This window comes from Grampus griseus (genome assembly GCF_964374135.1).
Source record: "Grampus griseus genome assembly, chromosome: 1".
NCBI lineage: Eukaryota > Metazoa > Chordata > Mammalia > Artiodactyla > Delphinidae > Grampus > Grampus griseus.
The window spans coordinates 162,296,264-162,323,475 of record NC_139017.1 but is presented as its reverse complement, the minus strand read 5'-3'; the positions used below and the strand labels follow the sequence as shown (position 1 = coordinate 162,323,475).

Below are 27,212 nucleotides of genomic sequence, written 5' to 3'. Positions count from 1 at the left end.
CACCCTTGCACTGAGTCATGAGTTCAAGGCTTTCAATTCGTTTTTAGCCTGAGTGAGCTCAATGTGACCACAGACCCATCCTGTGTCTGTAAATTAACTGGCAGAATCCCACCACTGATTTCCTGACTCAGGGTAGAAGAGCACTTAGGCGTGGAAGGGTCAAATGGAAGCCCTTGAACGGCAACGTCCCCACCATCAAAACAGCAAACCAAAGGCAACACTACATCCCTAAGGGAATTCTAGAAATTAGCACCACCATCAAGGGTCTGAGATATGTCAGGGGGTCATTCCTATTAAGACTCAGTTTAACATACCTATTTGGCTGGTGCAAAAACCAGTTGGGTCTTGAGGAAAGACTATAGATTACTGTAATTAATTATAGATTACTGTAATTACTATAGTTAACTAGGTGGGATGCCAATTGTAACTGTGATTCCAGACATGAAATCTTTACTGGAACGGATCAACACAACTCTTGCCCTCGTGTACATCTTTGACCCCAAATTCTTACTTTTCTATTCCACTAAGTAAAGATCGTCAGAATTAGTTTGCCTTTGTGTAGCAGGGACAGCAGTGTATCTTCACTCTACTACCTCAGGGCTTTGTTTAGTCTCCTGATTTCTGCCATAATAGAGTCCAAAGGGATACCGATCATCTTGACATGGTTCCAAACATGCCGGTCCATTATATTGATGACATTATGGTAATGGGGCCTAGTGAGCAGGAAATTGCAAGCACTTTAGATTCTTCGTAGAACATATGTATGCCAAAGGAAGGGTGATAAATCCCATAAAAATTCAGAGGAATGCCTTGTCAGTGATGTTTCTAGGGTAGCCAGTGGTCTGGGGTATGTCAGGGTATCTCCTCCAAAATGAGAGACAAGTTACTGAACCTGATACTGCCTACAACAAAGAGAGAGGCCAAACATTTGATGGGACTCTGGATTTTTGAGGCAATATAGACTACATTTGGTCATGCTGTTCTACCCATTTACTGGAAAAACCTATAATACTGCAAGTTCTGAGTGAGGCTTGCAGCAAGATAAGACTCTACGGCAGGTCCAGACTGCAGAGCAAGCTGCCCTGTCACGTGAGCTTTACGATTTAGAAGTTTATGGCAGAAAAATATGCTGTAGGGACAAGCTCCAGTAGGAGAGTGGCAGTACAGTTACAGACCCTTAGGGTTTTGGATTCATTCATGCCCTCTTCTGCCAATAGCTCTTCTCCACTTAAAAACAGCTCCTGGCTCACGGCTGGGCATGATAAAGCCTGAATGCTTGACTGTGGGACACCAAGTGACCCATGCAACCGGAACTGGACATTTTTGTTTGTTTGTTTGTTTTTGTTTTGCGGTACGCGGGCCTCTCACTGTTGTGGCCTCTCCCATAGCAGAGCACAGGCTCCGGACGCGCAGGCTCAGCGGCCATGGCTCACGGGCCCAGCTGCTCCGCGGCATGTGGGATCTTCCCGGACCGGGGCACGAACCCATGTCCCCTGCGTCGGCAGGCGGACTCTCAACCACTGCGCCACCAGGGAAGCCCGGAACTGGACATTTTCTGATCCATCTAATCATCAGATTGGACATGCATGGCAACATTCTATTATTAAATAGTATATGTGAGATCAGGTCTGAGCAAGCCCACAAGGCGCAAGGAAATTGCAGGAACAGGTGGCTCAAATCCCCGTGGGAGGTCCTCGTAGTGCTTCACTGCTTCTCTCTCAACCCAAAGGTCGGGAAGTTGCGATGGCAAGTTATCATGGAGGAAAAGGCAGACGTGGTTTCCAAATGAGTCTGCATGGTATGTGAGCGCCAGCCACAAATGGATAACTGCCACATTAAAGCCACACTCAGAGTGTCTCTAAAGGACAGCGATGAAGAGGTATCCTCTATGGGCAGAACTTCTTGTTATACTGATTGTTCATTTTGCATGGAAGGAGAGATGACCAGAGGTACAGATCTATGCTGATTCATGAGCAGTGGCTCACAAGTTGACTAGCTGGTCAGGGACTTGAAAATAAGAAGATTGGGAGATTGGTGATGAAGAGTTAAGAGGTCTAAGGGAAAGACATATGGATGAATTGCTTGAAATGGGCACAGGTGTTGAAGTTATTTTTAACCCACACAAATGTCCTGAGAGGGCATCCATTGTGAGGGAGGGTCTCAGTGAGCAGGTGGACAAGATGACCTATCCTGTTGATGTCAACTTCTTTCCCCATCTGCCCTGGTTCTTGTTCAATGGGCCCACATACAGAGTGGCCATGATGGCAGGGAAAGGGGCTATTCATAGTGTGGTAGGCGAATAATGACCTCCCAGAGATGTCCATGTCCTAATCCTAGGGACCTGTGAATATAGTTTATATGGCAAAGGGTAAATTAAGGTAGCAGATAGGATTAAGGTTGCTAATCAGCTGACCTTAAAAATAGGGAGATTATCCTGAATTACCTGGGTGGACCCGGTGTCATTACAAGGGTCTTTAAATGTGGAAGCAGGAGGCAGAGTCAGAGTCAGGGTGGTGTGAGGTGAGAAAGATTCTACTGGCCGTGGCTGGATTTGAGAATGTAAAGAGGCAGCAAGCCAAGGAATGCAGGCAGCCTCTAGAAGCTGGAAGAGGCAAGAAAACAGATTCTCCTCCAGAGATTCCAGAAAGGACTGCAGCCTTGCTGACACCTTGATTTTAGCCCAGTGAAACTCCTTTCAGTCTTCTGACCTCCCAAAATGTAAGATAATAAATTTGTGTTGTTTTAAGCCACTAAGTTTGTGGTTAATTTATTACAGCACCCGTATAAAGCTAGTACACATAGACTCAACAGATTTCCCTCACCAAATCTGATTGGGCAGTTGGCACTGTTGAGTGCCCAAGCTGCCAGCAGCGAAGACCAAGCTGAGTTCCCCGTATGGCACTATTCCCTGGGGCAACGGTTCTCAAAGTGTGGACCAGGAAGCCCTGGGGGTCCCCAAGACTCTTCCAGAGGTTCTATGAGGTCAAATCTACTTTGTTAATACTAAGACGATATTTGCCTTTTTCATTGTCATTCTTTCATGAGTGTACAGTGGAATTTTCCAGAGGCTACACGACGTGTATACAACAGACTGAATGCTAAAGCAGATCTGAGAATCTAGCTCTCTTTTATTAAACCAGACTCTAAACAGATTTGCAAACATGTCAAATAATGCCACTCTTCTCACAATTTTTGTTTTGAAACTTATTTTTCATTAGAATGTTATATTTATGTTGCTAAGTAATGGGTTTATTAGTTTTAAATAAATAAAGCTTTAATTTCTAATCCAGTAAAATAAATATAAACCGTATAAACTAAAACCCTTTGCAATTTTTAAGAGTATAGTTTTTCAATAATTTTGAAGAGTGGAAAGGGATCCTGAGACCTAAAAAATGTGGGAACCACTGCCTTAGGGGGACCAGCTACTTACCTATTGGTAGGTTGATTGTCCCCTTCCTTTGTAGGGGACCTATGACCTCATGGTAATGAATATGTATTCCTGCTCCGGACTTGGCTTCCCTGCCTGCAGTGCTTCTGCCAGCCCCATCATTTTTGGACCTGCTTATTCATCACTATGCTACCCCACACATTGCCTATTTTCATTTTATGGTGAAGGGCACATAGCAATGGTCTCACCCGTGGAACGCACTGGACGCACAATGTGCCCCATCGCTCAAAAGCAGCTGACTGGATAGAGAAACCTTCAGCGCCAGCTGGGAGACAGCAACCTTCAAGGTTAGGTTATTGACGTGTAGGATGCAGTGTAAAATCAGTGGCTCCACCTCTCTCACAGCCAGAATGCAGAGGCCCAGGGACCAAGGGGTGGAAGTGGAGGTGGCTCCTCTCACTATTATTCCAATTAACCTCCTGGAGGACTTTTTGCTGTCCATCACTCAACTTTGTGTTCAGTGGGTCTGGAGTCCTTAGTGTCCAAGGGAGGAATACTTTCTCCAGGCAACACAGATGTGGTTCCTTGAAATTGGAAGTAGAGTCTTCCTTCTGCTCATTTTGAGCTCTGTATGTTGCTTAACTAAAAGGCAGAGTGGGCATCAACTGTACCAGACAGAGTGATGAATCTGGGAAGTGGAGGGCGGGCAGGAAGCCCACGTCTAGAATCCAGAGGATTCCCTGGGTACCTCTCAGATCTCCCGTGTCTAATAACAACAGTGGAAAACGGCAACCCAATAGACCACAGACCAATAAGAACCTGAATCGCATAGGAATAAAGACTTAGGACACACACACACACACACACACACACACACACACACACACCCACACCTGGTAAAGAACCAGATTAGCCAAAGTGCTGGCAGCTGGTGAGAGGAGCACGGAAGGGGTGGAAGAAGGCGTGACTGCTAACTCAGACCTCGTGACCAGCTACTGACGCGGGGCTGGGGCAGGTTTCTCCCCACTCTGCTGTCTGATTGGAAGAGCCTTGATGATGACTAAGTTAGGCTCCAGGTGAGTGTGACTGAAGGATGACAAGGACGTGGTGAGTATGACAAGGACATGGTGGCTGATGAGACTGTTTTTTCCCTGTTAGGGATGAGCTTTCTTTACCCCTTAATTTTTTTTAAGTATTGAGGTGAAATTCACATAACATAAAACAAGCCATTTTAAAGTGAACAATCAGTGGCATTTGTGCAATCATCACCATGATCTATTTTCAAAACTCTTTCATTACCCCCAAACAAATTCTGTAACCATTAAGCAATAGGAACATGAGTTTAACAAGGACAAGAGTGAATGGTGGGGGGAGGGGGGGTAAGGAATTTCTTTGCTTGGATACCCTGTCTCCCCTCTAAATCCACTCTGCCCTTGTTCCATTCCTGGAAGGCTGACCTCTGTGGACTACACTCAGTGAAGTCACTCAGGTGCCTCTGCTTTGGGCTTGCAGATGGGTCTGACCCAAAGGGAGGCACCAGCAGGATCAAAGTCAGAATATTTATCCCCTGGCTCCGTCTGGCAGAGGCTGTGTTCTGCTCCCCATGGCTGCAGCCCTGGCAGGGCATTCCCCTCCCCGCCCCCATAGTAACAACTCCCTCCTTTTGCTCTTCAGGTCTAGGAGTTGTAACGGCTTCCTGTAATGTGAACCCCCTGGGTCCCATCCCTGGTAGGTTCCCTTAACCCTGCCCATACCTCTGTAAAGACTTCCTTAGTCGAAGGCTCTTCAGTAACCCTTTGAGTGTACCATCCGTTTCTACCTGGGACACTGATACAGAAATGGATGGTGTGGTCCCTCCGTATGGTCCTTTTGGCATGGACCACTTCAGATTTTATGGATCAAACCAGCTCTGTTCACAGGTCCCAGTCTGGGCAAAGGAGATGCTTTCCTCCACAAAGCAGGTTCCAAGGGTGCCGGGGGTATGTACCAAGGCCTCACTGCCCTCTGGCGGTCAGCTCCTGAAAATGCACCTCAGGGATCCAACCTCAGCGGATCTCAGCCCACTGGGCACTGGTGCTGAGCCCATTTCACTCCTGAGCACGTTTCACCCAGGGGTTACTGTCCCCACTTTGCAGCGGAGAGCCTCTCCATTGCCCTTAGTATAAATCAAAATCTTGACCATGGGCTACAAGGTCCCATCTTCGCCTCCCCTCCTGTCACTCTCTGACCCAGCCACATCAGCCTTTCCTCAGATCCTAGGGTGTTCCCACATGCAGCTCCCAATTAGAACATATGGGCACTCTCTGAAACCTTCTTCACCTGGTTAACTTCAGTTCATCCTGTAGTTCTATCCATCACTCAGGAAAGTCCTCCTCGTCACCCCTTCCTCCCCTCACTGTCACACACACACACACACGCACGCACGCACGCACGCACGCGCACACACACACACACACACACACACACACACACAGGTTTTCCTGATAGCACTGATTAATGTTGCTCTTCCCCAGAGGCTGAAGGAGCGTCTTGCTTTGCTCACAGCTGTATTCCTGGTGCTGGGCCCACAGTAATAACCACACCAGCCCCTGACATGGATTAAGTGTTTCTCTGTGCCAGCCATTGAGCCAAGTCCTTGGGGGCTCTGGGCCACCCTCCTCCCACAGGTCCCTGGTCCCCAGGGAGCAGCCCTCGACTCTATCAAAAACTCACACGGATTTATTAGAATATGAAAAAGATTCGGTTTCTTCTGTACAGGCGGCAGAGCGGCAGCAGCTGTGGTGGCTTTGAACATGGTTGTCAACGTCACCCTTGCATGGTGACTCCTGCCCCAAACAGCACTTACATGGAGAGGAGGGGGGACAGATGAGCACCCACTGCCCAGTCCATTGGGAAGGGGGACGCTCTGACTATTGCACAATCCTGGGGAAAGGAGTACCCTTGGGAGAAGGACAGACACCAGTAGGCCTGGGCCTGGCCCATGGTGGCAGTGGGAGTAGGAGTGTGTGCCTGTGAGCAAAGGCCTCTGGGGACCCAGGACTCAGCCCACCCACCAGCCCTGGCCGGTGGGAGATGCTCAGGGGAGGCCCCTACCCTGAGGACGGGGCTCCACAGCAAGCTGGGTGCAGTGCTTATAAGAGAGGTTCCAGGGGCCAGTGGGGGAGGGGAGAGGGATGAGAGAAAACAGGCCAGCGGGAACTGAGGGTCAGGCCCAAGAGAAAGAAGGTGCCAGGAGGCCTGGCATCTGTGAGTTAGAGAAAATCATGATTAGGGTGGGTATGTGAGCGGGTGAGGTCATTTCTGAAATCAGAGCCCTGGGGACAGAGGACTGTTTTGGGGGAGAGTGTTGGGCAGACAGGCACAAATGAGGATGGGTAATGCTCCAGAGTGGGATGGCTGGAGCTCTGTTCAGCTAGAGGTTTTCAAAAATGGTTTAAAAACAGGAATGCCCTCTGTGCAAATAGAATCTTACATGGAAGTGTGAACAAACAAAACAGATAAAAAGGCAGCACTCTCTGGTGCCCCTGACAGAAGCCCCTGAAGGGCCCAGTGGTCCCCGCTGGAGCACAGTTTGGAGAGCTGAGTCATATCATCGTCCAAAGCGCCTCAGCTCCAGACAGAGCTCAGAGATGCCCTCAGCCTGCAGCTCTGAGTAAGGACAGGTCAGGTGGCTGGCCAGGGTGACACAGCTGGCGGGAGGAGGGTGGGACGGCCATGGGTCACTGATCCCTCCCCCAGTCAGATGCCTGGTCCCCTAGTCTTAACGCTGTTAATGGAGGGACAACAGAGGCCCCGGCTCCTTCCCTTTCCAGGAAGGACCAAGGCTGAGCCAGAGGCTCTTTGGTTAGAAACTAAGATTGACTTCAGTGAGGAGGGTGACAGATTGGGAGGGGGCCTTCCGAGGTCTGGGAAACTCAGAGGCCCTGGTCTGGGTATGGGAGAGAGCTTGGATCAGGAAGGGCAGGGTTTGCCTCAGCCCAGCAGGTCTGCCAAAGGACTGGGAAGGCAGTTCTGGTGGGAGGGAGGGCGCTTCCCAGGAGGCAGGGGGAGCCGTGCTGCGGTGGGGGCTGTGGGCCCAGCTGCCATGCGACAGGGGGAGGGGCAGGGCCAATCCAGGTCGGGAAGGACGAGGGGAGCCCCGCCAGCAGACCCCTGCTCTGGTGGGAGAGTCTGTGGTGGGACGGGCACCGCCCGCTGGCCCCAGTGCTACTGGCCCTTGGGGATGAAAGGCTCTCCCTCCCCAGGCTCAGGATGGGGGCCTGGGTCACTGAGGCAGCGCTGCATCCTCTGGGAGCTGGGGCTGTCACTTGACGCAGGGGTGAAGACGTCGTCGGTGCCCGGGGACGAGAGCTCCTTGGTCCGCATCATGATGCCCCTGTCGTCCTCATGGTCCTCCTTGGCCACCCTTCCTGGATCCCGGTTCAGCCCCAAGACCTTGCCCTTCAGCTCCTCGTTCACCAGGTCCACAGACTCAGGTGACTGCGGGGAAGCTGGGTCGATGGTGATCACAGGCAAGTCGGCCTTCGGCTCATAGGCCAGCGGGTCTGGGGACAGAGAGCCAGGCACAAGCTGGCTTGTGCCCCTGAGCCCTGCCCAGCGTGCACCCCACCTCAGCCCCTGCCAGCAGCTCCTACAGAACCTCAGCAATCCTGGCGCGCTTCAAATCACTCCACAGGGGCCTTTCCAAGCCCTTTTCAACACAGCAGATTGCTTTTCCTCCCCTCGGACTGGGGTCTGAGAGGTAGGACTGTGTTCCCCTTCTCAGCTCTGGGGCTCCCATAGGAGTCCCTCCTCAGACCAAGAATTCAGGCTCCCTCCTGAGTCACCGGGTCCTGGAAGGCCTGCCCTTGTTTTCCCCACATGCTGGTGATCCCAACGGCGCAGCCGCCTCCAGCCTCCCTGCCAGGCACCCAGCTCCTCAGCATGAGCCCCACATGGAGCGCTCTGTCCCTGGGGAGGACAGCAGGGCCACTCTTCTGCCCCCTTTGGTGAACCCCCAACTCTACCCGATGTAGGAGGAGCTTGGGAGGTCAGGGAGGGAGCAGCCCGTCCTCCCCGCGGGCTCTCTGAGGCCCATTCCTGCTGGAGCCTCATCCTCGAGATGGTGGCACTGTGTGCCCAGCTTTGAGGCCCCTCGCCCAGCACCCTACGCCCTGCCTTACCTGAGCCAATGCGGGCCCGCGACATGGTGGGCGAGTCCAGCTTGTGGGCCGGCACCGTCAGGTAGTTGTTGATCTGACAGAGGAAGGGCAGACAGGGGTGAGCATGGGTGGCCCCTCTGGACGGCACCCAAGGCCAGTGGCCACACCCTCCTTTGGTGTGTCTGGGGTGCCCGCTCCCTCTCTGCCCGGGCCAGTGCTAGGTCCTGAGGGCTTGGCCCAGCCTCTTGTCAAGCTCTGCAACCTCCGGGGTGGCCTTGAACACCCCCCTCGCTGCCCCGCCTCTCCCACGGTGACACTTGCCCAGACTCTAGCTCCAGCCCACACCTACCCCTGAGGTACAGACCCAGAGAGTCAACTCAGGAGTGTCACCTGGGCCCTGGATGGCCCCCAGGTATCTCAGTGCAACACGCTGGAACTGAGCTCAGCTTCTCATCCTCCTTCAAAAGCTGTCCCTTCCTTGGTGTCCCCTCTCCCAGCCACCACTCCCGACCGCCCCAGTGGAAGGCTAGACGCGACCCCTGACGCCTTTTCCTCTTCCCTCAGTCCCACCTCAGTCTGGTGACCAAGTCTTGCTGCTTCCACCTCCTAAATGTCCCTTGAAGCTACCTGCTCCTTCCCTCCCCCCGCCACTGCCCTGAGCCGGGCCACCCCCACTGCTCCCCATGTCGTTCCCTTGCTTAGAACCCTCCTTCGTGACTCTCCACGCCCTTGGAATAAAGCCCAAACCCTAACACCATTAACAAGCTTCCTGGAAAGCTGAGCCCCCTCAGTCTGTGGTCAGCAGCTTATGCATAGCTTCTTCCTTCCGCCTGGACCTCCCTCTGCCACACTCCCTCCCCTGTGGCTCTTAATCCTAAGCATACGCTGACCACTTCCTTGTTCAAGGTGCTCAGGGCCCCTTGCACTTCCTGTCCTGCACGGGCTACTGCATGAGAAGCTCCGTAAGGGAGGGACTGGGCCAGTTCACCACCGGATTCACAGAGGGTACTCTGCTGCTTGGCACTTAGGAACCGCTCCACAAATGCTTCCTGAACAAATGAATGAAGGCGTGTGTGCCTTGCTTTGTGATTTTGGACAGGTCCCTTTCCCCTGAGCCTTAGTTTTCTCACTAGAAAATGAGGGGTTAGAGCACATGGATAGACTCTTCTAGCTCTGATGCCTGAGGACACAATGGGGAAGGGGGCCTCTTTGCTGCTCTGAGTGGGGAAGAGGGAGAGAAGGCAGCTTTCTGGAACCCGCCCTGGGGCTCAGCCTTTGAAACAAGTGGAGGAGGCCAAAAAACCAGATCCGAGTGGCTCTATCCCCAGAAGGGCCTGGTGGTGGCGGTGCAGGAAGAGGAAGAACCCAGGCTCCCGGAGAAAGGTGGGAGCCAGCTCCAGTCCCAGACACACCTTCTGCTCCAGTTGCCGGGCCTTCTGTCTCTGGAGCAGCATCTGGTTCCAGGCCTCCTCGTAGGGGTCTGCCACCAGCGTGTGTCTGTTGTAGGACCGCAGCTGTGGGAGGAACAGTTGTCAGGCAGGGCAGGCCCCAGAAGCTGGGCCTGGAGGGGCTAGGCGGCTCTGGGCGTGTGGCGCAGGGCTGGAGCAGAGAGGGGGCGGAGGGGCTCCTCTACTGTAGGGGGGCCGGGTGGGGAGCAGCTCCTCACCCGCTGCCTGGTCTTCTGCAAGTTATTCCTCAGGATTTTGCGGATCTCCTCTTCCTTGTCCTTGGACAGTGCTGGCAGGATGCGCTCGGCAGGCAGGGACTTGGGGTGGATGTTCCTGGGATAACGGGGCACAGATGAGAAAACTCCTGGGACCCTGGGGCCTGCTGGGCTGGGCCAGAAGGGTCCCCCCGGGATGGCCGGGGTGGGGGGTGGGCCAAGCCTCAGGTCCTCAGTGTGGCCCTGCAGCTCTCCCGCCCACCCCGGTAGGATGCCCCAGGGGGCCTGCTCCAGGTGCGTGTCGAGGGGTCAGTGCGCCTGCAGAGGCTGCCAGGGTTGGCCACTAGCACTCACTGCATGGAGACGGTGGAGACGGCAGAGGGGATCTTGCCCATGCCCCCACTTTCCACCAGCTCGATAGCCTGCTTCATCTCCATCTTGTGGTAGAAAGCGATAAGCTGGGGCTCCTTGGAGCGCTCGCCAGCTATCAGACACTTCTTCACATACTTCTTATTAAACCGATTGAGCCTGGTGGGAGGAGGGAGGACATGGATGAAGCCACCTCCTGGGACGGGTTGATGCCCAGGCCCCGGGAGACCCTTACCTGCCCCTCCCACCCTCCTGCCCACAAGGCCTGCCACCTACTTGTCCTTCCAGTGGTGGTGGCCGTAGTGGCCACAGATGTCCTCGATGCCTGTCAGAAGGTGGTCCAGGAACTGAAACGGGCCCAGGGCCAGGTCAAGCCTTACTACTGGGCTCCTCCCCTACCAAGACTTCTGAATGGGCGCCCCCCTTCCACCCTAGTGCAGCTCTGCTCAGCCCAGCCCTATAGTTCCAGGACCAGCCAGGAGGTGGCACCTATACCTCACTCATCCTGAACCCCAGGGAAACCTCAAGCCTCTGGCCACTGGGGCCCGGCTGAGACCCCTTCTCTGAACCCACTTGTGCCGATGCCTGGGATAGGTTTCTGCAGAGGCAGAGACTGCGTGACGCCCCTTCCTCAAGTTCTAGGCTGCTCATACCACACCCCCCTAGGGTGTGACCTGGTGACCTCAGGAGGCTGAAGGACCACCCGGGCACTGGGATGAGGGAGGAGGGGCTGACTGAGGGCATGGACGCGAGGCCTAGCTGCTCCCCAGCTTCCGGAGCCTCCTCCTGCAACACAGGGCCCAGGCCCAGCTTCCAGTACCTGAGTGTGGATCTCCTCGTTGATAGAGCGCTTCGTTTCTTGCTTTTTCTTCACAGCCAGGAGGTCTACCAGGGGCCGAATGGTCATGCCCTGGAGGGCAGGTAGGTGTCAGGCACTGTAGCTCTGCTACTCTGGCAGGGAGGCCACAGAGGTACCCCACCCCAGGGTCCTTGAGTCTGGGATGCCCTCTGCTCTGAGGTCCCCAATCTCCCAACCTCCCAGCAGCACTTACATAAAGCAGGTCCTTAAGGCCCGCTTCTTTCCAAAGACACAGCCAGCGGTTTCACAGCCCATCCAGCCGAGTGACTCACACACAAGGCATCTAGCCCAGGTCAGGGGTCAGAGGGCCTGGGTTCAAGTGTGAGCTCCACCACAGATGCATTCTGTCACCCCAGGGAAGTCAGGCCTGGCTAACAGGGAGGACCACCTCTGCTCCGCCCCCCTCGTAGGACTGCCACCCAGGAGGACCTAGGAAGAGCAGCAGCAACTAATTTAACTGCACACTTGCCATGTGCCAGGACCAATTGTGTTTTACTAGGATTAGCACTTCAATACCCGCAATGACCCTAAGAGGGAAGCCCATTCATTATCCTCATTTTACAGATGAGAAAACTGAGACTCAAAGAGGTTAAGTAACTTCCTAAGGTCTCACAGAAGTAGTAAAGCTGGATTCAAACTCAGGCAGGGAGGTCCCTACCTCAAAGCTGCTTTCATTAAAAATGGGCTTGGTAGGGTTTCCCTGGTGGTGCAGTGGTTGAGAATCCGCCTGCCAATGCAGGGGACATGGGTTCGAGCCCTGGTCTGGGAAGATCCCACATGCCACGGAGCAACTAAGCCCGTGCAACACAACTACTGAGCCTGCGCTCTAGAGCCCGCAAGCCACTACTGAAGCCCGTGTGCCCAGAGCCCGTGCTCCCTAACAACAGAAGCCACCGCAATGAGAGCCCGCGCACCACAACGAAGAGTAGCCCCCACTAGCTGCAACTAGAGAAAAGCCCGCACGCAGCAACTAAGACCCAATGCAGCCAAAAATAAATAAATAAATTTATATTTTAAAAAAAGGGCTTGGTAAACCATTAGCATATACAACTGCAAAGTCAAGGTGGAAGCAGGGCAAGATGACAAAAGAGGCAGTCCCCTCTGCTTTTAAAGGACAGAAAAAAAAAGTCCAGCCCGAGGAAGTTTCCTCTCTACTGTTTTTTCCCGAGAAGGCAATGATGTTTCCCATCTAGGGCCTGGCCAGGATTAGTGTCCAGGAAAGATGGAGGGGATGGTAGAGAAACAGAGGCCCAGACAGGGTGTTTCTCACTTGCCCAAGGTCACAGGTCAGATAAGGAAAAGCAATTTACATCATCTCAGGCTGGGCTTCCTTGGGGACTCTGAGGGCGGTGAGGCTCTCAGCTAAGTCTGGGTTGTTTAAATGCACAGGAATCACGGCCAGCAGGCTGGAAGGATTCTTCAGGATCATCCAGTTCAGTCCCCTCACTTCACAGATGGGGATCTGAGACCCAGAGATGGGAGGAGAGTCCTTCCCGGGGTCACACTGACAACAGCAGAGCTCTGGCTAACTCCAGACCTCCTGCCGGCCAGCTCAGGGGCCTTTCCAGTTCCCCATGTTGCGCTATTATTCCCATTTTACAGATGCAGAAACTAAGATCCTAAGACATTAAACCACTTCCTTAAGCCCCTACAATGAGCATCATGGGCCTGCTGACTGGACCCACTCCTCTTAATGCTATTTGAATTCCTAACTAAACTAGGCAGCAGTCTGGTTACTTTACATTCTGATTGGTCACTTTTCAATGACGCATGATCACAACTCTCCCTTTACAATTTAGGACACTGGGGCCCAGAAAGGGGGAGTGGCTTGTGCCTGTGATAACTGCACTAGTTATCAGTGGAGCTGGGACTAGAACCCATGGGCCCCCTCTTGGGTCACGTGCTTCCTCTTTCCTGCTAGAGTCAGGGTCCCCAGGCAGGGCTGCTCCACCCTGTCCAGCACCTGCACAAAGACGGTGAAGAAGATGACGGTGATAATGGCCGTGAGGAACAGGTCACACATGGGAAAGTGCTTCTTGTCCAGGAGGTAGCCCAGGGAGAAGGCGATGGCCCCTCGCAGGCCCCCGTAGGCAATGATGAACTGGTCCTTGGGGGTCAGTTTCACGATGCGGAACTTGTTGATGAACCAGGTCAGGCCCAGCACGCCTGCCGGGGAGGGGAAGAGAGGGGTCAGGCTGTCCCAGACCCTCCTGGCTTCTGCAGCAGAGAGACTTCTCTGTCTGGAGGAAGCCTCCACTAGTAAGCCCACCTGGCTCACTCGTTTCTCGGGTCCCTCGGCCCAACATGCTCCAGATCCCTCAATCCAAGAGCTGGGTGGATCTTCAATTTAAGGGGGGCCCTCAACCTGGATATATTTTAGAGACATTACAGAGGCCTCCAGTGGCTGGAGGTCAGGGGAGGATGGGAAAAGAGACGGCCACAAGTTGACACCTATTAAATAGGACGGATCTACTTTTCTGTGTGTTTGAAATCTTCTGTAATAAAAAGTTATTTAAAAATGCAGAGTTCAGAGTCCAATCTCAACCCACAGAACCAGAATTTCTGGAGGATTAAAGGGGTTTTAAGACAGTGCAGCAAGTAAATGCGACGGCCAGACCTAACCTCAGAGAGGAGGTGAGATCCAGAGCGGGGAAGCCGTGCCATCACTGAGGTAATGTGTGTCTGGCAGGTGAAGCAGCAGCCAAGGGCCTAAGGCCTGGTCCCCGTGCGCACCCCCGGCTAGCAGCAGAGGTTGGAAGGAACTGCAGGCAGCTTTGAAAGTGCTAAAGTCCAGACACTCACAGACCTGGCTCTGTGGGCCTCCATTGGCACACCATGACTGTCTCCCCAGAGATCACGGATGCACCTCAAGCACGTCCCTCTCCCCTCAAAGGCCCATCATGGCCTCGGCACTGCAGACAGCAGGAGTGGGGAAGCCCAGCCAGGAGCCAACCCCAGCCCCTCCACCCAGCGCACTTCTCACACACACACAGACACACACACAGCACCCACCCCCAGCACGCACACACACCTCCCCTGGCTCGGGCCCGGGACCTCACCCAGCACTCGGGCGATGAGGCAGAAGAGCAGGGTGCTGATGACAAAGGTCCAGTTCCAGTGGTGGGAGCCGGCCACGGTGGAGACGCCGAGGAAGATGAAGATGAGGGTCTCGCTGACGCTGCTCCACATCTTCAGGAAATACTTGATGGTCGTGTGGGACTTGTGGGAGATGTTGGCCTCCACGTAGGGGCGCATCACCACTCCCGAGGCAATGAGTCTGGGGTCAGGGAAGCGCGGGGTTCAGGGTTCAGAGTCGAGCTGCGCCCTCCCAAAGCGCCTCCACAGCCAGGGAGGCGGACAGGTGCCCGTCTCCTGAGCTCCCCTTACGAGTCAGACGCCCCTGCGGGCTTCGCACACCTGTTCTCACTCAATCCTCTCACCCAACCCTGTAGACACAGGCATATTCTTGTGTTTTCTAGACGAGAGATCTGAGACTTGTAGAAATAAAGTCGCCTGCCCACGGCCACACGGCCAGCGAGTGGCAGAGCTGAGACGCAAACGAAGGGCTGCCCAGCTCCTAGGCCTGTTCCTTCTCCCCGAGGCCACGCTGCCACTCCACCTTACAGAAGTCAGGTCTGCGACCTCAGGTTTATCCCCCCGAGTGTGGCGTCCCTTTAACCTGTGGGGGTCCCCACAGGGAGCTCTCTTCCGAGCAGCAGCCCGAGGCCTCCCAGCCCGGTGCCCACACCTGGGCCCCATTCCTGCTGGCCCAGCCTCCTCGCGGTCACCCCCAGTGCCCCACACTTCCAGTGGCCTCCCCTACTGTGAGCACCTTTGCACCTCACTGCCCCTCCACACTCCCCTGGCTTCAAGACCTGTCTGGGGCCTCAGGACCTCCAGGACCCTCACTTCAAGGGAAGCCTGGAGCCTCCTTGCTGGGGCTGCTGAGGGCAGCAGCAAGCACGAGTGACTGTGTCCGGCTACCACCAAGGGGTTCCCTTTGCGACAAACGAGGGGAAGAAATAGCTGGGCTGAGACTTTCCAGAACCTTAAACTCAGTGCTTCAGGGGCAGTCCCGGGACCTGGAGTCTGGATCTGGGGGATGGGCGCTGGGTAGCTCCCTTTGACCCTACCAGCCTGGGGAATCTGAGTTGGCAGCCCCCCACACCACGCCCAGACTCACGCCATGATGCCCGACAGGTGGAAGAGCTCGGCTGACAGGTAGGCCATGTAGCTGTAGAGGAAGACGAAGAGCGGCTCGATGACGCGGATGTGGGAGGTGAACCGGGAGGTGAAGGCTGCGATGACCCCGTAGACCACGCCCACAAACACCCCGCCCAGGGACACCACAAAGAAGCTCAGGAAGCCGAGGACGATGTCCACGATGCCCACGCGGTCGTAGTTGGCAAACTCCTCAAAGAGGTGATACAGGACCTAGGAAGAGTGCGCAGGTTGGTCGGCAGGATGCCCCACGGCTCCCTGGGGTCCACCCAGGGTGATCCTATCCCCTCCGCTGACCACGGCCATGTGGTAGCAGAGAAACCCTAGCACCAACCAGGTGCCCAAACCACCGGCCTCGGGGCCAGAGGGTCTTCGGGCCTGCAACATGCTGTGCAGGTGGAGAGCACAGCTCTGCGGCCAAACCACCTGGGTTGAAGTTCTGGCTCTGCCGCTCCCCAGTTGTACACGTGAGGCAAATTACTCAACCTCCCTGTGCTTTAGTTCTCCTGACCAGAAAATAGGGGTAATAGTCCCGACTTTACAGGGCTATTGTGAGATTAAATTAGTCGACGAAGGCAAAGTGCCTATCACAGTATTAGCTGCTGCTGCACCGAGTTCGCCTCTCACATCCTTGTCTGGATTTCGGTTTTTCCTTCGGCACAAAGCAGGGGGAGTTCAGATAATGAACTAGGACAGGACTTAACCGCTGAAGTTCTCTGAAAATATACACGGCCAGGCCATACATACCCGACTTGGACTGTCTGGAAGTGGGGCCCAGAAATCTCTGCTCAACGGGTGGTTGCAATGAACCACCAGGTTCAGGCACTGTGGGACGAGAGGCTCTCCATGGCTTCCCCACCTCCGGGCGGGGGAAATAAACGGTCATTGTATCACTACCATCAGACCTCAAGCGGCACTTCATACACAGTAAAGCGCTTTGATTATGGTCATGCTGCTCGACACACTACAGCCTGAAGAGGTAGGCAGGCTAAGGATGCTTGTCCCTTTGCTAAACTTAGTCTCAGAGGAGTGAAGCAACTTGCCAGACGGCCCCCAGCCCAGGAGCAGCAGAACCGGGCCTAGAGCGTGTTCCCTGACAGCCGTGGATGGGGCCTCCCCGGGCATTCAGCTTGGAGGTTCTGCCCCCTCTCAGGTGCTGGCTGCTTGGCCTGCTCCGAAACAGCTCTACCTAGAAACCAGCTGGGGAGTGTCCAGGCCCGGGGGACGCTGAGGGAGTGGGGAAGAGGACCTGAGGGTCCCTGAGACAGAACCCTCCGAAGCCCCCAGTACCTGGGCCGCACCTGGAAGCAGGGCACCTTTGCTCCAGGGCAAAGGCCTGAGGTCACTCAGCTTGGGGCAGCCTTCAGCTCTACTGTCTGGAAAATGGGGCACTCACACCCATGCCCAGAGCTCTAGAAAGGGCCTGACTGGGGCTAGGCAGGAAGGGGAGATGCCAAGCACCAGCCAGTCCCCGGTGCTGCCAGGACACAGCTGTCTGGGAGACAGGGCAGGGCTCCGGTGAAGGACAGCAGTGCATTCTCAGCCCTGGGCTACCTAAACTTACTCCTGGCCTGAGAAAATTCATGGGCCCCTAAAGTGCACCACCTGGGCCAATGGGGCATGTATAGAGGGCAAGGTCCTCCTTTCTGGCCTGGTACCACTGTCACTGGGACTAGAGAAGCAGAGTAGCATACTGGTAAGCATTTGGACTCTGGACTCAGACTGTGTAGATCTGAACCCCAGTTACATCATTTATCAGCTAATATGACCTTGGACGAGTTCCTTAGTCTCTCAGTGCCTCAGTTTCCTCACCTGGAAAACTGGGGGAAATTACCATGCTAAGCTCATGGAGTTTCTGTGCAGATTAGATGAGACAATACATATTCCGACAGGAAGTACTCAGTGAACACCAGCGATTACCACCAACGCTGCCACCGTCTTGGGGAGGCGTGGCCGTGGCCCAAGGTGGCTGGACTGAGGTATCCACTCTTGCAACCACGCCCTGCTGCTCCCCAGTAGTGCCAACCTGAACCCCGACACCCAGATCCTCTGGGGAGGGCTTCGTCTCTGGCACTCACTGATTTTGCAGACATCAGTGAGTGTGACTCCTGTCAGAACCCCGGGAGGATGACAGGCTAAGCACTGCAATCCCTGTTACAGATGGGGCAACAGGCTGGTGTGGTAACCCTGGGCAAGAAGAGACAGGACAGACGCCAGCCTGCTCAGGTCAGGCTGCTGCTCCACCAGCCTCACGAGGAGCTGATGAGGGTGGCGGGGAAGGAAGAGGGAGAGGAAGCCCAGGCTGTCAGCAGCCGACCACCACCGTCTGTTGCTTCTTTCAGGTGCGGCTTCCTGAGGGGCTGGGGGGGAAGTGGGAGTGTGTGTGCGAGCGTGCACACGTGTCCTTGTGTTTTCCTGTGCGGGCAGCTGCTCTCTGAGGGGTCCAGCTAGGAGGGGGGTGTAGGTGTTTCCACAACACAACGTGAGTGTGCACATACACGTATCTGTTTCCTGAGGAAGCCGACTGGGAGGAAGGGTATGTGCAAACATATACAGCCTTGCCACGTGCAGACCCTGCAGTAGGGGGTGTCTGTCCTCGCTAGACCCGGAAGGAAAGCACTAACTACTCTGCCACTTTGCAGCTGTCAAAGGTGAGGCCCAGAGAGGTACAGCTTGCCTAAGCTCACACAGTAAGGAAGTGGCCAACCCAAACCAACCCACTTGTCACCTTCTGTAGGTTTTAGAGGCAAGGTCCCCTTCCACAATTGCTGCCCTCGAACTCTGCACAAATTAAACTCTAACTTAAGACACAGCTACCATGAAAGCCGAAATGCCCCTCAGAGACTAAACGGTCTATAAAGGGTAAACTGAGGTACAAAGAGGACAAGTAATTCAACCAGGATCACACCACAATCCATCAGGGACAGAGCATATGACCTGGTAAGGCCAAGAGCTCAGGTCCTGAGGTCAGACAGACCTGGCTTCTAATTTTGGTTCTATCATATTCTAGCGAGTTATTTAACTTCTTTGAGCCTGATTCCTCCTTTGTAAAGTGAGAATAATAAGCACCTCCTAAGGTGGTCATGAGGATGAAATGAGATAATCCACGTCCAGTGCCCATCATGATGTCCGCACACAGCAAGCAGGAAGGGACATTTGCTATCTTATTACTATCATTAGCGGGTGGATGTGGGATTCACTCTGGACCTGAATTCGGATCTGCGTCTTGTGTGCACGTGGGTGTGGTCCCTGCCCCCTCACCACAGTGACGGCGTCATTGAGCAGGGACTCCCCGAAGACAAGGATGTGCAGCAGCTCATTGATGTGAATTTCCTCGAAGACGGCCAGCACGGCCACGGGGTCCACGGCTGAAATGATGCTGCCGAAGAGCAGGTTTTCCAGGAGGCCGATGTTGTTGATCTGCTCGCCGCCCACCAGGCACACGGCGTACATGAGGCCGCCCAGGAAGAAGGCATTCCACAGCGTGCCCACCACAGCGAAGATCAGGATGGTGCCCAGGTTCTCTGTGAACTGCCGCAGCGGCAGGAAGTAGCCCGCATCCAGGATGATAGGCGGCAGCAGGAAGAGGAAGAAGACGTCTGACTGCAGGAAGGGGGGCGTCTCGCCCACGCCCTTGATCAGGCCCCCCACCAGCAGCCCCACCACGATCAGTAGGCAGCTCTCCGGGACAATGCTCGAGATGGTGGGGATCACATGGAAACCTGCAGAGGGTGAGAGAATGGGAGGCATGGGCTTGCGGGGAGCAAGGAGAACAGAAGGCTGGGGATGGGGTTGGGGATGAGGAGGGCAGCTGGTGAGAGGGGCACAGGCTGGGTTTCAGAAGGCCGCTCTGTTAACTTCCTGAGCCTCAGCTTCCTCGCCTGTAAAACAGAGCTGATGATACCAGCCTCAGAGGGTTGCTGTATAAACTAAGTGATGATGTTGTTAAAGTGCTTTTTGCAAAGGATATACAGATGCTATCTCTGTCACTGTCACAAAGGAGTATAAAGAAGCAGCTCTGTATGACTCCAGAAAGCAGAAATTATACACTGATTACGGGGGCTCCAAGTTCCCTGACCACCCTGTCTGCCCAGGTCAGGGCAGGAGTTCTTTTCTGGTGCCGTCCCCACTCACAACTTCTATCTGCGATCCTAAGGGCATTACCTACACCTGAACCCAAGTCACTTTCCAGGGACAAGTTCAGGGAGACAGATGTGAGCTCAAGACCAGGCCTAACAATCCAGCAATTCTGTCTGAGGGAAGACAGCCAGTTCCTCATCATGGAGGTATTTAAGCAAAAGGCAGACAATGGTTGGTAGGGAAGTGACACAGGAGATAGGAAGAAGCACAGAGGAGTCAAAGAGCATCAGTGCAGGAAGGAACCTGGGGAATCATACTGCCAGGGGCCTGCAAACGTGCAGAACGCACGCAGCAACTTCCCACCCCAGACTCGCGTACCTTCCTGCTGAGCCCAGAGAGCTGCTCAGGAGGCCGACAGCAATACATCACTTTTGCATGTGAGACAAAACCTGTTTGCCATCCTGTTTCTAGCCCAATTCCACCCACTGTAAAGACAGGGCAACTGAAGCTCAGAAAGGGGAAGGGACTTGCCCGAGGTCACACAGCAAATCAGTAGCAGAACCAGGACAGAACCCAGGTCTGACTCAGAAGCTCCCATCAAATTCCGCAGTTCTTTAAGTCAACCCCTCCTTCCTCCCCATTAAGGCATAAAATGCCCCTCTGCTTGAGACCCATCAACTATCTCCCCAAGCCAGGTTCTGACCAGCAGTAGCAGCAGGCCACTCTCTGCAGCGGGCCCCCTTGGTTCCAAACCCAGAGCTGGGAGGTAGCAAAAATCCCTTTCAGAGAGGGCACCTCTCAATGCTATGGGTTTGGCCATGGGTTTTTGGTTTGTTTTGGGTGAGGAGGTGGGTGGAGAAGACCTGGGCATCTAGCTGCATGTCGGGCACATAACCCCCAAGGTCCTCTTGGTTAAGAGGGTCTGCTTGACACTTTGCTCAAGGTGAAGGCTCTTGCTCTCCTCCCCTCCTTAGCCTGTAAGCTCTGTGCAGGCAGATTCCACACCTGTTTATATCTCCAGGGCTGGGGACACAGTAGGCACTCAACAAGTATCTACTGATCTGAAAATGCAAAGGGCTTGGCCAGGACCCACATGATTCCCGATAACCTGTTTGGCCAGGTCTCTGCTCTCTTCATCCCTGAGATCCTTGGGAAGGAAGAGGAACATCCCTCCCCATGCCCAAAGCCCTCCTGCTCTCAGGTACTGATCTGGGTGGCGCCAGTACAGCTACAATTCAAGACTCAGTACACTATCCGGCCCAGAACCTTGTCACAGCGTCCAGCACCCAGGAGATACTCAAAACATGTTGGAAAAAACGCATCTCCATCCTAGGCCAGGAGACGTGAAAACAGACCTGACCAAAAGTCACCTCTTAGCTAAAAACGCCCCCTCCCCCATCCCCTGTCTTTGAGGGCCCTTCAGTAACCCTCAGTGTTCACCCGGCTGGTACACTGGGAAGGGTAGGTCAGGTTAAGTCTGAGTCTCCCTTGATCACTTGCTAAAAGGTTAAAGTCCAAACTTTCAGCACTGCCTCCATCATCTGATCTTGCTGAGGTCTCATGCTCCCCGCTCCCCACTGTCAATTTTTTTTTTGGCCATGCTGTGCAGCTTGCGGGATCTTAGTTCCCTGACCAGGGATCGAACCTGGGCCCACGGCAGTGAAAGCACCGAGTCCTAACCACTGGACTGCCAGGGAAGTCCCTCCACTGTTTATTCTTATGTTTCAACCTTGACGAATTCCTTGCAAATGAGCTACATCCTCTTTTGCCTGCAGAACTTTGCATCGTCTAGTTTGCCTCTCCAGAACACCATTCCTGTACCTCTACCCGCCCCCCAACCATGTGTGGGTGACACCATATCCTTGGGGAGACAGGACAGCATGTGAGTTTGGGGAAGCCAAACCCAGCCAGCTGGCCCCCACACCCCGACCCCCCACCCCTGGGAGCTGAGCACCAACGGCTGCCTCAGGAGGAGGCAGAGTCTAAAGAGACAGCCCAGGGCAGGTGGAGGACAGCTTCCACCTCCACCTAGCATGTTAGGCCCTCTCTGCCATCATCCAATCCAGAGCTTTCCTGGCCCCAGGAAGTGCCAGGCAGTGCACGGAGACCCAGAGACAAATAAGGCACAGCCCCAGGGTGGGGGTGGGGGGCTGAGTGTGTGTGTGTGTGTGTGTGAGAAACAAGCCAAGAACAATAACATGAAGAATGTTCATTACTTCTAAAGGTGCATCAGGAGCCAGGCCCTGAGCAGGCAGCATGGCACACGTCACCTCTTTAGTCCTCACAACAGCCCTGTGGGATAGCTACTGTCCCCATTTTGCAGAAGAGAAAGCTGGGGCTCCGGCAGAATTCAGCAGCCTCCCCAGAGTCTAATGGAGGAGCTTGACTCTAGCTCAGAGCGTCTTACTTTCTTCAAATAGGCCAGTCCCCAGAGTACCTGGGGCTGGAGCCCTGCTCCGGGAGCAGATCCTCCCAGGCCTTCCTGTGTTGGCCCTGCCTCTCCCAGGCTGGGGAGGAAGGTCTGGGATCCACTCTGGCTCCTGGCCTGCGGGTAGGCGGCACATTACTGGAAAGCAGCTTCGGGGTGGGGGGGGGGGCTAGATTCTGTCATCAGCACGTGGAAGGGGGCCTGAGGGCCTTTTCTGGCAGTCCCTCTCCCAAGGCCCTGACTCCACCCTGAAGAGTCCCCTCAAAGCGCAGGAAGCTTGCTGACACTGAGTGAGGTGGAAGGGGGGACAGTTGGGTGCCTGGTCCCCTCACAAAGGCCCAGCACTGAGGCAAGACCCCAAGATGCCAAGAAATGAGGCAAAACTTCCAAGGCTCGAACTCGTGGCAGTGGTGATGTCACCAGGATGGAATCGGGGGTGGGGCAGAGGCAGTTAGAATCAGATCCAGCTCCGTGAGAGGTGAAACAGACCTTGGAGACCATCCAAATCCTCCATTACACGGTTGGGGAAACTGATACTCAAAGGGAAGCGGTGACCTGTCAGTGGTCACGACCAGTCCCACCACGAGAACCCGTGAGGCTCCAAGTCCAGTGATCGCTCAAGCCACACGGCCTCCTTCAGGAGCACCCAGGCCTCCCAGGGCAAGGACAGGAGGAGAAGGTGTGGAATTCAACATCCCCGCCATGGGGCAAACCCACCGACACAGGTTGGGGCTGGCCTCCCTTTGATGTGAAGAGGCTGGGGGAGGGGAGACGTGTTTCTCACTCTGTCCAGTGTTGGTGGCAGTTGGGCAAGTGGGGGCACTGTGGGAACACACACACACACATACATACATACTCACACACACTCTCTCTCTGACACACACACTCGCTTTCTTACACACACACATGCACACAATCACCCATTCTTGCTCTCTCTGACACACATACTCTGACAAACACACACATTCACCCACCCTCTTCTTCTTACACAGACACACGCACATACTCTCTCTCTGACACACACACGTAAACGGAACAGGCACTGGGCTAAACTTCATTATTGATGAGGGGCTCCTGGTCCTCTGCAGCCTCTCTGCTCTCCACCATGAGAGCATTTTATTTACAGCTCCTCAGACTGTCCCCATCTGCTGAGACTGGCGCAGTGGAGCAGGCAGGCGAGGCTCTCCCACATCACCCTTGGTTGCCGGGGTGACCAGACACCCCAGTCCCACTTCCCGAATCTTTCCCCTGCCCTGGCGGTCAGAGGAGAGTGCCGGGAAGAGGGGCCTCCTTGGCCCACCAGTGCCGGGTCACCAGGGACTCAGGGGCACGCGATGGGCTCTGCTGCCCTAGTTCCAGGCCTGAGGACTGCTCTGGGGCTGCAACTCGGCCAGGTCCCAAGGGGTTCCTGGTTGCACAACAATTCCGTTTAACTCCCTCTTCAACTGCCCCAGCAACCAGTCTCAACTACAGTAATGAAAGGTAATACCTCCCAAGGAAAGCCTGGCACTCTATGGTTTATAGCAATGTGCTGACACGTCTAACTTACTTGCACCTCACCAAGCTCTGGGAAGTCACAATTACCATCCCCTCATTTTAGAGATGAGGAAACTGAGGCACAGAAAGGTGAAGCAACTTGCTCAAAGTCAAGCGGCTGGTAACTGATTCAAATCCAGGCAGTCTGGCTCCAGTCTCTGTTCTTAGCCACTCCCTACGTTATCCCTGGTTTTATTCTTATTTTGTTTCTAAGGGGAGCGTCAGAACCCAGGACTGAAGAGCCCCAAAGTGGTTCCCAGGGTACCAGAGGTGTTTCTTCCCAGGAGCTCTTCTCCAGGGAAGTCGCGCCACTGCTCCTCTTCCACTCTAGAGGCCGAGGAAAGACCTTGGGGAATCTTTCCCATCTTTTAAGCCTGCTGCCTCACTCCCCAGTTAACTCAGCCAGAAGCGGTCAGTCTTCTCCTGAACTCCTAGGGTAGGAGGAGGGAATTGTCAGCCCCTGCCTGCCTGGTCTGTATTCAGCTCCGGTCTCCACTGGGGCCGGAGGGTTCTTTGGGGTAGGAGGGGCTCTGATTGTTCTTGAGTCAGATTCCTCTCCGTGTTGATTCTTCCCACCATCAACGTCAGCTCTGAGGACCAGGGAGAAAGATAAACCAGATGCAGTTGGCGGCGCCTCAGTAGGTTTGCAGCCAGACCGGCAGAGACAAAGATGTGTGGCGCTCGCCCCTCTGCCCTTGGTTCCAATCAGGGTGTAGCCACTGACTAGCTTGGTGGCCTTGAGCAAGTTACATCTCCTAACCTCAGTCTCCCCATCTGTGTAAAAGCCTATTTCAGAAGGTTTCTGGAGCACAAGAGGACATAATCAGGGCAAAGGATGCCAAACAATGCTAGCGCTCAATGCTGGCAAAAAGCGGTGAGTGCTATTTTTATTAGAATCTTCAAAACCCAGGTATAGCATGAATCACTCTACGTTATCATGACCTGCTGGTGCGCACCTGTCCATCACTTAGGTGTTAAGCTCCCTAAGGGTGGGAACTTTCTAGAGTCAGCTGGGTCTCCAGCTGCCAGCATAGAGTAGGCATAGTAACTATTTGTGAATTGAGATAAAACTGACTTTCAGATGTGAAGTGTGGGAAAAAGGAAGGGGGCTCTGAAATTTCAAGAGTAGGTGATGCTCCCAGAGCAGGGACCATCTGAATTGGGCTTTGAAGTTTACCAGAGAGAGAAGCAGGAAAAAAGGCCTTCTAGGGTCTGTATCCTTTAAAGACCCCAGCATAAGTACCCTGCACGTAGCAAATGGATGTATGGGTAATGAATGAATGAAAAACAAGGAAAGAAAAAGACAAATAGGAAGGCTTGACTTCGCCAAGCCTTTGCCAATATCCAAACATGAGTGTTGCTGAAAAGATTAAATGAGATGGCATATGTCAAACACTTAGCAGAATACCTGTTACATTTCTCTTTGAGTCTTGGTTCCTCCTCTGTTGCTGGGGTGATGACTGACCTGGTCACCCAGTGACCAGGGTGGCTGTGTCACTGAGATCATTTATTTAGAGCTCCTGGCCCACAGGAGTCACCCAATGAGCGACAATTTAAAAAAAATGTAAACCAACAGTGCCCACTCAGTAAGACTATATTTGATCATGATTCACTTTAAGATACAATCTCCAGCACAGAGAAGGAGAAAAACACTTACTGGACACTTAGAGTGTCTGATGCAAGGCTTTTACATAGCTCCTCTCATTTCATCTCATATCCTGACCCCCATTTGACAGATGAAGAAACTGAGGCTCAGAGAGGTGAAGTGACTTGCCCAAGGCTACCTAGCTGGGAAGTGGCAGAGTCAGAATTAGAACCCAGGTCTCCTAATTGCCAGTTCTTTGTGCCAGGCTGCATCAATGAAAACTAAATGTGTGAGCACCAACAGGAAGAGAATTCAAGTCTGCAATATGCCTCCCCTGCAAAACAGCCAAAAATAAATCTGTTCCAAGTACCTGGAGAAGAACTCTTCCCCATGCTGGTGGAGTCTGTCTCTCTCTGTGCCTTTTCCCATCATTCTTCCAAATGGTACCTCTATCTCTTGCCTGTTTCAATCCACATCTCAGGGAGACAGGATCCCACCCTCTGGGAACATCGAGTCTGGGTGGGAAATTAGCTAATAAGCTAGCTGAGAACACAACAGCATACGCTGGGCCACCTGAGGCATGGGGAAAAGACGACTAAGCCAGGAGGTCAAAACCTGGGTTTGAGGCCCAGCTCTGCCCTTTAGTAACCAGGAGGCTTGGGCAAATCACCACAGACGACCTCAGTTTCCTCAGGTGTAGACAACTGAGAATCAAGGGACTGCATACAGAAGCACCTGTACATTGTGACGTGGCAGACAAACTTCAGAGATGATTGATAAAGGGGAGGTAAGGACAGAAATGCCACATGGGCCGGAGGGCAGGGGGGACAAGGAGACTCGAAAGCAGTAAGCAGAGTGATGCTGTGACTTGCCGGGCCCTCTCGGAGACCTGGCAGGAGAAGCTGTGATCAGGATTCCAGGTTCGTTAACTCTTAGCACTTAACCTCCCATCCCTATCAACCCCTGTCCTCCAGTTGCTAGAAGTCCCCAAACCCCATCTCTGTGCACACAGAGGGAAATCCTTCACCTTGAACTTCTACCCACCTTTCAAAACCCAGCGCAGGTGTCACCTCCTCTGGGAAGCCTTCCCTGAACCCCCAGGCTGAGTCAGGTGCTCCTGCAAACTGAGGAGTGAGAGCTCTGTAGCTGGTATTTTAGGCGACTTGGCAGCCCAGCACGCGGGGCTGGCACTAATCTTGTCGAATGGATCTGAGGTGGCTTTCCAAATATCCTGAGCCCCATGAAAATAATGCTCAGGATGAGTGGGTTCAGGGAAAGATGGAAGCTTCCTAAAGGATGTGGAATTGAAGTTGGGTCTGGAGGGCAGGGGGCTGATGGGGGAAGAGTGAACAAATGCACAGAGAGGGCGTCTCAAAAGCCTTCCGAGGACCCTGAGGCCTCCAGCCAGCCTGGAAATGAGACTGGAAGTGAGGAAGGTGCTGGCACACAGCTGGAGGAGGCAGGCATGCGAGGACCCAAGTCAAGGGGCCCGAGCTGATGCTGCGGGCCTCAGAGGGGCCCCTGACCTTCAGGTCTGGCCCTTGAGCCAGGTTCTATTCCTGCCCTGCCTTTCACTCCCACCAGACTTCTCCCTGGGTCTCAAGTCCCATTTCAGTATCCCCTACTCCCCCTCACCTCACCCTGAGCTGGAACAGCAACTCTAGGTACCTAGTCCAGCCTCCCCAATCACCCAAGCTCTCCATAAACATTTGCTGAATGAATTTCACTCCCACAGATTCTCCCCACCCCCCACAGCATAGATGCTGGATGGAGTCCCCATGCGGTGAGGTGGAGGATGACTCACGGAGGGGCGGGGAGGTAGGGACAGGGACAGGGACAGGCAGTAAACAGCCTGCGCGTGTTGACAAGATACAGAGCTCCAGCAGGCAACGGCAGGCAGCAGAGGTCTCCGCGCAGCCAGAAAGGGCAGCAGCTCAGGGGG

At 54.2% G+C, this 27,212-nt stretch overlaps 1 protein-coding gene across 1 annotated transcript in view; it reads right to left on the bottom strand.

Moving 5' to 3' along the window:
• Nucleotides 1-6,108: 6,108 nt before the first annotated feature.
• Nucleotides 6,109-27,212, bottom strand: part of SLC9A1 (solute carrier family 9 member A1) — a 49,176-nt gene continuing 28,072 nt past the window's right edge. The window contains exons 2-12 of the mRNA XM_082680770.1: nt 18,903-19,363; nt 15,604-15,854; nt 14,480-14,697; nt 13,384-13,586; nt 11,382-11,471; nt 10,838-10,908; nt 10,547-10,720; nt 10,196-10,310; nt 9,942-10,043; nt 8,551-8,623; nt 6,109-7,932 (exon numbers count right to left, since the gene is read on the bottom strand). Of these exons, the coding sequence (XP_082536896.1) occupies nt 7,595-7,932; nt 8,551-8,623; nt 9,942-10,043; nt 10,196-10,310; nt 10,547-10,720; nt 10,838-10,908; nt 11,382-11,471; nt 13,384-13,586; nt 14,480-14,697; nt 15,604-15,854; nt 18,903-19,363 (2,096 nt within the window). The 3' untranslated portion in view covers nt 6,109-7,594. The remainder of the gene's footprint in view (nt 7,933-8,550; nt 8,624-9,941; nt 10,044-10,195; nt 10,311-10,546; nt 10,721-10,837; nt 10,909-11,381; nt 11,472-13,383; nt 13,587-14,479; nt 14,698-15,603; nt 15,855-18,902; nt 19,364-27,212) is intronic.